The 12975-nt window shown below is 37.7% G+C and overlaps 1 protein-coding gene across 7 annotated transcripts in view; it reads left to right on the top strand.

Annotated features, from left to right (window-relative positions):
* The window catches only part of LOC103608196 (zinc finger protein 571-like), a 55228-nt gene that overhangs the window by 11664 nt on the left and 30589 nt on the right, over positions 1-12975 (top strand). For 5 of the 7 annotated variants that reach the window (XM_008592642.1, XM_008592643.1, XM_008592640.1 and 2 more), the window contains 3 exons: positions 6358-6427; positions 11107-11233; positions 11500-11595. In XM_008592642.1, coding sequence (XP_008590864.1) covers positions 6419-6427; positions 11107-11233; positions 11500-11595 — 232 coding nt within the window. In that variant the 5' untranslated portion in view covers positions 6358-6418. Of the gene's footprint in view, positions 1-6357; positions 6428-11106; positions 11234-11499; positions 11596-12975 lie in introns of those variants that run through there. The other 2 variants (XM_008592644.1, XM_008592645.1) reach the window with 2 other exon arrangements.

The raw sequence follows: 12975 nt of genomic DNA, 5'->3' as shown, positions 1-12975 counted from the left end.
TTTTTTTTTTTTTTTTTTTTGAGACCGGCCCCACCGCGCTCAGCCAGTGAGTGGTGACCAGCCATCCCCATATAGGATCCGAATCCACGGCGGGAGCACTGCTGCGCTTCCAGCGCCGCGCTCTCCCAAGTGCGCCACGGGCTCGGCCCTGAGGTAGATTCTGATAAGGTGGATATCATAAGCCCAAGAACAATCACTAAAAAAATAACTTAAAATATATATGAATTTTTAAAAAAATTAATTAGGATAGTACAATATAATATATCCAATTTAGACAAATGGTGGTAGGAAAGACAAAACAGAGGAAAAAATAGTCATGACACATAGAAAATCAACAGCAAAATGGCAGATATAAGTTTAACCATATTAATAATAAGAAAAAAAAAAAAAAGAAATTTATAACCGCAAGTACCCATATTTAAGAGGAGAAATATCTCAAGCAATAATTTAAACTTCCACCTCAGGACACTAGAAAAAGAAGAGCAAACCAAACCTAAAGCAAGGAGAAGGATAGAAATAATAAAGATTGGAATTGAAGATAAATTAGGGAATAGAGAAACAGTAGAGAAAAATCAACAAAACCAAAAGTTGGTTCTTTCAAAGATAACAAGATTGACAAACTTTAGCTAGACAAAGAAAAAGGAGTCAAATTACCAAAATCAGGAATCAAAGAAGGGACATCACTACCAATCTAATCAAATAAAAAGTATTATAAGAAAATACTATCAACATGTATGCTAATAAATTTGATAACTTAGGTGAATAGATGAATTCTAGAAAAACACAAATTACTGAAGCTTCTGAGTCAAGAAGAAATTTAAAAATCTAAGTAGACCTATATAACATGAGATTGACTTAGTAATCAAAAAGCTTCCTACATAGAAAAGCCTTCACTGGTGAATTGGTTTTGAGCCATTTGTTAAACTTGAAGGCAGTGCTGGGGCTGGAAGCTTGATTTACAGATGTCTTTCAATTCAAGGGGATTTGCTGGTGCACAGTTAGCAAAAGTGTTGCTGGCATTTTGATGTTGTCAATTACTAGACCAAAGAGCTGGGACATTACTGACACAATTGAAGTCCTACTTGATGTTTGCTGAATCTAAGAGTTCCCATCAGTCCAAGATTTTGCCCGGATAAGCAGTAAGAGGGGCTCTGCTGCAAGTAGGTTTTAGGTGATGTGGTATGATCTAGATGCATTTAATTGATAAGGTTTTAGATTGATTTCCCATTAAGGTATTTGTAGCTGAGATTGGAGTTCCAGTGCTACACTATAATCAAGCCCTCCAGCTTAGCCAATTCAATTTTGCTCCTCTTGTTTTACATGTTTGTTTGATTGTGGGTGGGCCTGATGGGGCCTTTGAGCTATAGGCCTTGTATCAGCCACAATCAAGGGCATGTGGGGTCTCAGCATTTGCCATGTTTTGTTGAATCAATGGCTAGGAGAGTTTGGGGCCTCTGGATCACAAACCAATGCAAACACCCAGATCAATAGTAACAAGACCAAAAACTAACAAAATGGTGAGCAGTTTCACTTGACAGGCTTTTGTCACCTGATCCATTGAAGAGCATGATATGTCACAATCGATGTTGATTTTCCTCTGGCTTGTATTATTACCAAGTCAAAAACTAACAAAATGGTGAGCAGTTTCACTTGACAGGCTTTTGTCACCTGATCAATTGAAGAGCATGATATGTCACAATCGATGTTGATTTTCCTCTGGCTTGTATTATTACCAAGGTGTGGTTGTCTGGTTTCATGGTTATGGGAGACAGTGTTAATTCTACTGTTATCTGTGAGTGTGATTTTCATTTACTAAGTGGAGTTTTCCATCTCCCTTCTTGGTAGTCTACACTGTCTGTGGGAATAGCCCCGGAGTGCTAGTTTTAATTTCTAGAGGGGGTCAGAAGGGGATCCTGAATTACCAACCCTTTATAACTAAAATATTGAGGAAACTTTTGGAGGGAGTAAAAGTTCAGATTCAAAAAAATCACATGCCAGGTGGGCAGGTGCATGGCCCTTGGGATAATCTATGGTTAATGGGTCCCAGGAGAATATGTGCCCTCTATCTGGCCTCTAGCCCTTATGAGAAGGGAGGCAGGGTTAAAAATTCATAAAGATGGGGGAGACATTATTAAAGGGCCTCATATGTAATGGGTCTTCTTAAACTTGGAGGGATAGATACATTTCCCTTTAAGTATAGGAAATAGTGATAGGAAGATTTCCTAAAGTTGGTGCAAGATCTGAGTTGGCCAAAGGGCCTTAAATTAAGAGATATTAAGGTATGTGGCAAGGAAGTTGTTTGAAGAGATATTACATTTCCTATTTAAGATGCCTGGGAGTCCAACATTGTGCATTTTGAGAAGTAAAATATGTGCCTTGGTCACTACAGTAATGTCTGGAACTCTGGAGGGAATAAGAAGTGTCTTGGTGAGGCCTTTCATTGTGGCTATAGAGGCATTTGTGGCTTTGATATATATTTTTGATATCTGTGAGGCTATAGATTCCCAGAGTTCTTTACCTTTTGAGGTGGACAGCCCTTAGGCAGAGTTTGTGAAAATGTGAAGATGAGAGCCATTTCTTGGTAAGGACATTTAGTGCTGACTTCCTGAAGTTTGACCAAATTTTCTGACCGTTGGGTTCTGTCCTTTATTGGAGACATCCTAGTTAAGGAATGGAAAGCAGCAACTTTCCATTGAGCTCCATCACTTATGATGGTGGCAATGCTGTATGTACAGTCTGTGAAGTCCATTGCTGTTTACTCAGTTAATCCCAAGGGACTGCCCAGGTAGTCTAGGGGTCTGAGGGAGGGGTGACCTCCTCTACTACCATGGCATATGGTAGGAACTGAAGACAGGTTGAGACTACCCCCTCCTACAGGTAGAATATTCCAGAGGGCCCAAATTTGGCTCCATTCTGTGAGATGTCTCAAGGAAGCCTCAATAGCTGTGCTGATCTTATGATGGTGCTGCTTCCATGATCCAAGGCATAAAGGGCAGCTATGTACAGAGAGTCCCAGTCTCAGGGTCTGTGAAAACCTTTGTTTCAAGTATGTGGCCAGTCACTGAAGCTAATAGTGTGTTATAGCTGTGCTGATCTTATGATGGTGCTGCTTCCCTGATCCAAGGCATAAAGGGCAGCTATGTACAGAGAGTCCCAGACTCAGGGTCTGTGAAAACCTTTGTTTCAAGTATGTGGCCAGTCACTGAAGCTAATAGTGTGTAACTTGGGCCCAAAAAGGGCAGTTTCTTGCATCATAAGCCCATGGGCAATTTATGGCCATCCTAGTGGTCCAGAGACTCCAGGAGGTATGAGGGAAGGTTGCTACAGCATCTACAATGAAAAAATCTTTGAGGGCACTAACAGGAGTACATGTTGATTTTAATTTGGACACATTCTAGGGCCTTTTGTTGGATGGTTAGCAAGTAACAGTATCGGTGACTTTAAGTAAAATTTGTAAATGAGGATGATGGTGCCTCCAGAACCCAAATAAGCCTAAAAGTTGTTATGGGTGCTGAGAGATTCAGCAGCTATTCCTTGACAGTTTCAGGGATAGAGCAGCTCTTGATTTACCATTAATTTTCAGGATTTTAACCAATGTGTCAGGGCATGGCATTATGTTTGGGTCAAAAGCCCATGCCTTTTTTGTGTGTATGTGAACTCTTTTGTGAGTATTTACATGTCCTTAATGAGTATGTCAAAGGAATCTCTGCAGAGGAGGATGTTGTCAGTATAATGTCATATCTGTGCTCCTGGAGAAAGGTAGATACGGTTAAGATCTCATCTGTAAAGACTGTGTGCAGTGTCAAGACTGCTGAGGTATCCATGGGTAGCCTGTAAAGGTGTATCATGTTAGACCCTGATAAGGGAAGTACCTGGAATGGGACCTTAGCAAACTGCCTATGAGGAGGAATTGAGAGTTTTTAGCCACAACTTCAAAACTGGGTCAAGATATCATTTGCAAAATATATTACAGGCTCACACCATGTGCAAAAATTTACTCAAATTGAACCATTGACCTAAATGTAAGAGCTAAAACTAAAACTCTTAGAAGAAAATCTAGGAGAAAATCTTCAACCTAAGGTTAAGATGGTTTCTTGTATCCAACACCAAAAGCACAAGCAGCCAGAGAAAAAAATACATAAATTGGATTTCATCAAAATTAAAAACTTTTGAGCTTCAAAGGACACCATCAAGAAAATGAAAAGACAACCCACAAAGTGGAACCAAATATTTGTAAATCATATGTTTGATAAGGGAGTTGTATCTATAACCTATAAGGAATTACTACAGCTCAACCATAAGGAGACAAATAACCAAATTTAAAAATGAGCAAAGAATTTGAATACACACTTCTCTGAAGAAGATATGCAAATGGCCAATAAGCACATGAAGATGTTCAGTGTCATTAGGGAAATGCAAATCAAAATCACGATGGCATGCCACTTCAAACCTTCTAGGATGAGTATAATCCAAAAGATGAATAATAACAGGTATTGGTGAGGATGTGGAGATAATGGAATATTGATATATTTTTGGTGGAATTGTAAGACGATATAGCTGCTTTGGAAAAAAGTTTGGCAGTTTCTCAGAATGTTAAACATATGAGGTACCAATTCTATTCCTAGGTATACATATATCTAAGGGAAATTAAAATATACATTCACACAAAAACGTGTACAGTTGTTTCTCAGTCTTCATGGGGGATTGGTTCCAGGACCCCATGCAGATACCAAAATGTGCAGGTGCTCAAGTTTTTTATATAATATGGTGTAGTATTTGCATATAATCTATGCACATCCTCTCGTATACTTTAAATAATCTCTAGATTATTTATAATACCTAATACAGCCCCTACACATCACTTCATTTGTGTGGATTCAACATAATACTCGGTGTACAGCAAACTCAAGGTTTGCTTTTTGGAACCTTGTGGAATTTTTTTTCCAAATATTTTTGATATGCTATTGGTTGAACCTACAGATGGGGAACCCACAGATACGGAGAGCCAACTGCACGTGAATGTTCTTAGTAGCTTTATTCATAGTAGCAAAAAGTGAAAATAAAAAGCAAGTGTCCATCAACTGATGAAAGGAAAAAAGGTGGTGTATCCACACAATAGAATATCATTTAGCAATATAGAGGAATGAAGTACTGGTCCATGTTACAACATAGATGAACCTTGGAACATTATGCTCTGTGAAAGAAGCCAGTCAGAGAAGACCACATATTATATGACTCATTTACATAAACTGTCTAGACTAGGCAAATTTTTAGATACAAAAAAGTAGGTTTGTGGTTGCCAGGCTCTCAGGGGACAGGAAAATAGAAAGTGACTCCTAATGGCTATGGGGTTTTGTTTTGGGGAGTTATTAAAGTATTCTAAAATTAGTGGTGATTGTTGCACCTCTCTGTGAATATACTAAAAACAACTCAATTGTACCTTTAAAAGGGTTAATTTATGGAATGTGAGTTATATGTCAATAATGCTATTATAAAAAGAAACAAATATAAGGAAGATGCTATAGTGGTTGGAAGTCCAGAGATGGTGGTAGTTGAATAAACAGGACTGTTTGCTCATCAAGTGTTCATATGTGGAAAACATCCAGCACATAGTGTGTGCTCTATGGATATTATTTATTGTACAACACATTCTCAAGTTATCTTTGGCCTTACATTTAGAGGCAGAATATAGGCAAGATGAAAGGGAGGTGTTACCTCTGGAGTTTCTGAATTCAGTTAAGGCCATGATTCAGTGTAATGGGCAGTTGCTATCTATTAGAGGATGCTTTGGACTTACTTCATGGTTACTTGATGAGTCTGATGTGACTTCATATGGCCTGGATGAAGTCTACACTTTGGACTTTGAGACTGCTTCTTGGACCGAAATGTGGGAACAAGCTAGAGAGGCACCTGAAATATTTAGTGTATTGGGCCTAGGGAAGAGGCAGATCTCAACTGTGAGAAGCATTTGTTCCAGGAATTGGCCTACATAGGTACAGAGCATTTCCAGGTCTGAGGGTCCCTTCAATGTCCTTGAAAGAGGTGCTACTTGGATAAGTTTGGGTCAGGATCCAGTAGGCTGTGAAAGATGAACCACTCATGACCGGCCAGAGAACAACATCATGAGGATTGAGAACTACTTTAGCATAAATTAATTCTCATATATATGAGTTTTCTGGGATTTAGGGAGGACTGGGATTGTTCCTGTTTCTTCAGCTTTTCTTCTCAGTGTATGTGTTGGGTGTGGAATGGTCCAGGTGTTATGAAAAGAGGAGGAAATATTTATCCTAACTTAGTCATTTAGAAGTAGGCCTGTTCTCATGATTTCCTTTTTCTTCCCTGGCTCTGTCTTCTCAGGACTCTGCACTTCTCCATAAGAGGAAGCCAGAGGAGGACAAATAAGTTGCACATCTAAGCCATGCCTCATGTGAGTTGGTGTTTCTTCTTTATCAAAGTCATTGTTTTTGGCATATGAATATCGAATAGCCTTATCTCCAGGTTTCCTGCTTCATTAAGCCCCATCCAAGTGTCTGCTCCCCTTGCCTACTCCCACTCCAGTGAAGGTGGGAAAGATGGGAATGAGCCCCAGGCCTTCCTCAACTTCCCATCTCCTCCCTAACCATACTTAAGGATCCATTCTGCAAATCAGCAAATGTATTTGGGAAAGGATATGACCTTTCCTGTCAGAATATGGTTTGATGAGGTGGGACTATACATGCAAAATTTGATTTTGCTCATGGACTGAACTTTCTGTTAAGATGAGAATTGGTATTGGTTTCAGAATGTGTGAGATCTCGTGCTCTGTGAAGTTTTTAAGATTGGAAGTGTGAACAAATGCACAATTGAGAAGGGAGATATGTGAGAGTCATCTCAGGGAATATCTCAGAGATAAGTACCAGTGGCAAGGTCCATTTTGAACTTGAATTACATGTGCTGGTCAAGGGCCACATCTGTGTGAGTGTAGCTCATCTTTCATCAGCTTTCTGTTACTCAGAACAAGCAAAAGTGTACAGTGAGCAGTGATGAGTGGTAGCATAATCAGCCAGATGATTAAGTGGTTGAGCATTTTAGAAAGCTGTGAAGGATTTAAGAGGAGTACAAACTGAATACCACAAAATAAGAAATAATTACATATGTAAGGTGGAATATTACATATCCTACAAAAATAATGTGTATGAATGGATTTGCCTGGGTGAAGAAGAATATTATTGTTAAATTATTCTGAGACTTGAGTTGGAAAGAAATACTTTTTTTAAAAAAATTGAAATGTAATTGCTTATACATATTCGTGGGGTACAGAGTTGAGTATTAGTCCCTGTGTACAATGTGCAATGATCAAGTTAGGATAATTAGCATAGTCATCATTCCAAAATGAAATCACTTCTTTGTGTTGAGGACATTTGATCTCTCTTGTAGTCGTTTGATAACAAGCAATAAATTATTCGTAGTTATAGGTGCCTAGCTCAACTGTACATCAATACAGCTAATTTTTCTTAAATAGCTGTTTTGTGTCCATTATCCCATTTCTTGGTATACTCCTCTCTCTGCCCCTTTCCCAGCTCTAGAAACCACAGTTTTGTTCTATCCTTCTGAAAGTTCAGTGCATTATTATGATCATTCGTTCTCTATCTCCCTCCCTCCCTTCCTTCTTCCCTTCCTTCTTTCCTCCCCTTTATTCTCTTTATTCCCTTCCTTTCTTTTCTTTCTTTTTTGCTCCCACTTAAAAGTGAGGACATGTGGTATTTCTCTTTCTGTTCCTAGCTTATTTCACTTGACACATCCATGCTGCTGCAAATGACAGAAATTCATTCTTTTTTGTGGCTGTGTAGTATTCCATTGTGTGTATGTATACCACATTTTCCTTATTCAGTTGTCCATTCTTGGAAATTTAGGTTGGTTCCATAGCCTGGCTGTTGTAAATAGAACTGTAATAAAGATGGGAATGCAGATATCCCTTTGACATGATGATTTCCATTTCTTTGGGTATATACCAGTAGTGGAATTGCTGGATCATATGGTAGTTCTATCTGTAGTTGTTTGAGAAACCTTCATACTGTTTTCCATAATGGCTGTACTAATTTACAGTCCCACCAACAATGTATAAGGGTTCCCCTCTCTGCATCCTCACCAGCATTTGTTATTTTTTTAAAATTATTTTTGTTACTTTCTCTTTTTGAAAATAGCTAGTCTAACTGGGGTGAGATGATATCTTAATGTAGTTTTGATTTGCATTTCCCTGGTGATTAGTGATGTTGAACATTTATTTGTGTACCTGTTGGCCATATGAATGTCTTCTTTTGAGAAATGTCTATTTTGCTCCTTTTTCCATTTTTTAATCAGATTCTTTTTTTTTTTTTTTTACTGTTGTTTGAGTTCCTTGTGTATTCTAGATATTAATCCCTTGTCAGAAACATAGTTTGCAAATATTTTCTCCTAATCCGTAGGTTGTCTTTTCACTCTGTTGATTGTTTCATTTGCTGTATAGAAACTTTTCAGTTTCATATAATCCTACTTGTTTATTTTTTCTTTTGTTGCCTGTGATTTTGAGTTCTTGTTTTTAAAAGTCTTTGCCCAATCCCACATTCTAATGTGTTTCCCTGTGTTTTCTTCTAGGAGTTTTATAGTTTCAGGTCTTATATTTAAGTCTTTAATCCATTTTGAGTTGATTTTGGTATATAGCAAGAGGTAAAGGTCTAGTGTCATTCTTCTACACATGGATATCCAGTTTTCCCAGTATCCTTTATTGAAATGGCCGTCCTTTCCCCAATGTATCTTCTTGGTGCCTTTGTCAGATTGGTTGGTTGTAGGTATGTGGATTGATTTCTGGGTTCACTATTCTGTTCCAGTGGTCTGTGTGTCTGTTTTTATTCCAGACACTATTTTGGTTTTGGTTACTATAGCTGTTTTGATTACTATAGCTTTGAAGTGTAATTTGAAGTCAGGAAGTATAATGTATCCAGCTTTGCTCCTTTTGCTCAGGATTACTCTGGCTACTCAGGGTCTTTTGTTGTTCCATATGAATGTTAGGATTGTTTTTTCTATTTCTGTGAAGAATATCATTGGTATTTTGATGGGGATTGAATTGAATCTGTAGATCACTTTGGGTAGTATGGACATTTTCATAATATTAATTCTTCAAATCCATGAACGTGGAATGTCTTTCCATCCTTTTGTGTCCTCTTTAATTTCTTTCATAAGTATTTTGTAGTTCTCATCTTTCACTTCCTTGGGTAAAATAATTCCTAGGTATTTTATTTTTTTTTGTAGCTATTGTAAATAGGCTTGCTTTCATGATTTCTTTTTCTGCGAGATCGATGTTGATGTATAAGAATGCTACTGATTTTTGTATATTGATTTTGCATCCTGCAACTTCACTGAATTTGTTTATCAGCTCTAAGACTTTTTTGGTGGAGTCTTCAGGTTTTTCTGTATATAGAATCATGTCATCTGCAAACACTTTGACTTTGTCTTTTCCAATTTGGATTCCCTTTATTTCTTCCTCTTGCCTGATTGCTCTGGCTAATACTTCCAGTGCTATGTTAAGTAGGATTGATGAGAATGGGAATCCTTGTCTTGTTCCTATTCTTAAAGAAAATTTTTTTAGGTTTTCCCTGTTCAGGATGATGCTGGTGGTGGATTTATCATATATGGCTTTTATTGTGTTGAGATATTTTCCCTCTATCCCTAAATTTTGGGGGGCCTTTATCATGAATAGATGTTGAATTTTGTCAAATGCTTTTTCTGATTTGTGACCTAACATGGGTCCTATTTTGGAGAATGTTCCATGTGCTTCTGAGAAGAATGTATATTCTGTGGTTGTTGAAAGAAATGTTCTGTAGATTATTGTCAAGTCCAGTTGATCTAAAGTGTAGTTTAAATCCTGTGTTTCTCTGATTTGTTGTCTAGAGGATCTGTTCAATATTGAGAGAGGAGTGTTGGGTCCCCAACATTACTGGGGTCTATCACTCCCTTTATGTATAATAATATTTGCTTTATATATCTGGGTGCTTTGATGTTGGGTCCTTATATATTTATGATTGTTACATGCACTTGCTGGATAGATTCCTTTATCATTACATAATGACCTTTTTATAGTTTTTGGTTTAAAGTCTATTTTACCTGATATAAGTATAGCTACTTCTGCTCATTTCTGTTTTCCATTTGCATCAAGTATCTTTTTCCATCCCTTCACTGTTAGTCTATGTATGTCTTTGCTGGTGAAGTGAGTTTCTTGCAGACAGCATGTAGTTTGGTTCAGTTTTTTTAATCCATTCAGCCAGTCTATATCTTTTAAGTGGGGAATTTAATCCATTTACATTCATGGTTGTTATTGAAAGGTATTGCCTTACTACTGCCATTTTATTAATTTTATATGGCTGTTTTATATTTTCTCTTTCCCTTTAATTCTTTGCCTTTGCTCTTTTGTTCTTCTCTTTCCCTTTAATTCTTTGCCTTTGCTGTTTGGTGTTTTTTGTAGTGAAAAGGTAGTTTCTTTCTCATTTGTATATCTACTCTACTAGTGGGCTTTATTCTTTCTCATATATTCATGATCATAGTTATCACTCTTTTGATTCCATTTGTAGGACTCACTTGAGGATTTCTTATAGTGATTTCTTATAGTGGTCTTATGGTGGTGAATTCCTGCAGTTTTTGTTTGTCTTGGAAAGATATTATTTCTTCTTCATTTCTGATGGATAGCTTTACTGGTATAGTATCCTTGGAAGAATGTGGAATGCTTCATGAATTTGTATGTTATCCTTGCTGAGGGGCCATGCTCATCTTCTGTGTATCATTCCAATTTTATATATTTGCTGCTGAAGCAAGTACCATTATTTCATTTAATTGGAAAACACTTGCCTGGTTTTTGTTCATACCATATCTATTCCAAAGAAGCTATGATAGAGTAATAGGAATGCTGAGGAACTGTTTGGGGATCTACATCTATTACACTCACTTTTTTCCCATTACTATCCACTTTGCAAGCTTCCAGCTTCATCATATTTGCTCACTGTTTTTGTCCCTTTATATAATACTTTTCTCCTTCTCTCATTGCTTCTAAAAAATATTTTCATTATTTTACCATTAAAACTGGGTTTGTCATTTCAGACGTTGGTGTTATTCAAGGATGTTGCCATAGACTTCTCTCAGGAAGAGTGGGAATGCCTGGACTTGGAACAAAAGGATTTGTACAGAGATGTGATGTTGGAGAACTACAGCAACATGGTCTCACTGGGTAAGTTTGTCTGCGCCTAATAATTTGGCTTCGTGAAATTTAGGAAACTTTTCAAGTGTCTAGCTGAATTTCAGACTGTGTAACTTGTTTGTGCCTTATAGACTTTGACATAGACAGCTCCATTGGGCACCTTTATCTTTTCTCTTTGTTAGATATTCTTCTTCTGAATATTTCTGTAACTGACCTTCTTATTTAATGAACAATATACTCAATTTTAATTATTGACACCAGAGCATAACTATATCCATTTCCGTTCTTATAAGCAGGATTTTCTATTTCTAAGCCAGATGTACTCTCCTTATTGGAGCAAGGGAAAGAGCCCTGGAAGGTTGTGCAAGATATGACAAGAGGTCAGAGCCCAGGTGAGTAAGAGATGTTCAGGCAAGGGAAGGTCATTCTGGGTAAGCATCCAATTGCTTAATAAGTTGGCCATACCTTTGAGATATTAACTGGGAAGTTCTTCTTGAAGACCCAACCAAGGTCTGTGGAGAAAAAGCCTGATCCCTGGAGAGCAAAACTGTTTTAGCATGAGTTACCAAAGGAAATCCCCTTTTCACCCCTTTTACCACTTTCCCTGCTTTTCTTTTGTTTTTCCATGTGTTTTCAGAGAGCAGCCCTCCTTATTTTCTAGTGACATTTTACCTTTATTTTTTATCCAGTGAAACCTGTATAAAAGTCTTTTGCCAACAAATACTTTTAAAGTGGCCTCTATGTTCTATCTATTGAGAAGATAGCAGTGTACAGGAAGATTCTGTATCCTCAGAGATCTTTTCTAGCAGGAGAAATAACAAATAAGAATATGTAAGGAGTGATAAATGTTATGAAGCAAAGCAAAGAGCATAGAGAAAAGTGGGGTAGTGGGAGGAGGTGTTCTGGGGGAGAGGGCGGTCAGCGATGGCTCTCTGAGGTATGACATTTGAGCAGAGACATGAGTAAAGTTTTGGAGTTAGCTATGCAAATTCTGGGAGAAGAACATTTACGGCAGAGGGGCTAGCCATTACAAAGGAAATGAGGTAGGAATGAGTGATGCTTTTGAGGGTCAGCAGATAAACAAGTATGACTAGGGTGAAGGAGGGAGAACGGGAGTAGTACAAAATGAAGTCAGAGAGGCAGTGGGGCCAGATCATGTAGGGATTTGTAGACCATGATTAAGAACTGGGATTACATTTGAAGTATGATGGAAATGATTGGCTAGTTTCAAGCAGGGAAATGATGTGATTAAAGTTGTAATTTTTAAAGAACACTGTGGATGCCATATGGCAAATAAACTGGGAGCAAGAGAGAAGCAGGAAGACCAGTTGGAAGACCATTTTTGCAGTCCAGATTAGAGATTATGGTGGTTTACATGAGGGCAGAAATAAGTGAAGGTGATATGAAGGGGTCAGATTCTGAAAAGATTTTTAAAGGTACAGCCTCTTGCTGATTAATTGGAAGTGATGTCTGGAAAAGAAAGAAATACAGGACAGCTTCTTATATTTATGCCTGAGTAACTGTATGTCATTTTCTTAGTTAGGAAAAACAGATATTCAGGTGTTCTGTTTTGGAGATGATACTTAAGGGATATCTATTGGAAATGGGGAGATGTCAAGAAATCGCCTGGGGAGAAATAACATAAATAGATGTCATTTTCTTAGTTAGGAAAAACAGATATTCAGGTGTTCTGTTTTGGAGATGATACTTTAGGGATATCTATTGGAAATGGGGAGATGTCAAGAAATCGCCTGGGGAGAAATAACATAAAT

The sequence above is a fragment of the Galeopterus variegatus genome, unplaced genomic scaffold (genome assembly GCF_000696425.1).
Source record: "Galeopterus variegatus unplaced genomic scaffold, G_variegatus-3.0.2 Scaffold8133, whole genome shotgun sequence".
NCBI classification, from domain to species: Eukaryota; Metazoa; Chordata; class Mammalia; order Dermoptera; family Cynocephalidae; genus Galeopterus; species Galeopterus variegatus.
The sequence above is the reverse complement of the archived record's forward strand: the minus strand, read 5'-3'. Positions and strand labels throughout refer to the sequence as shown.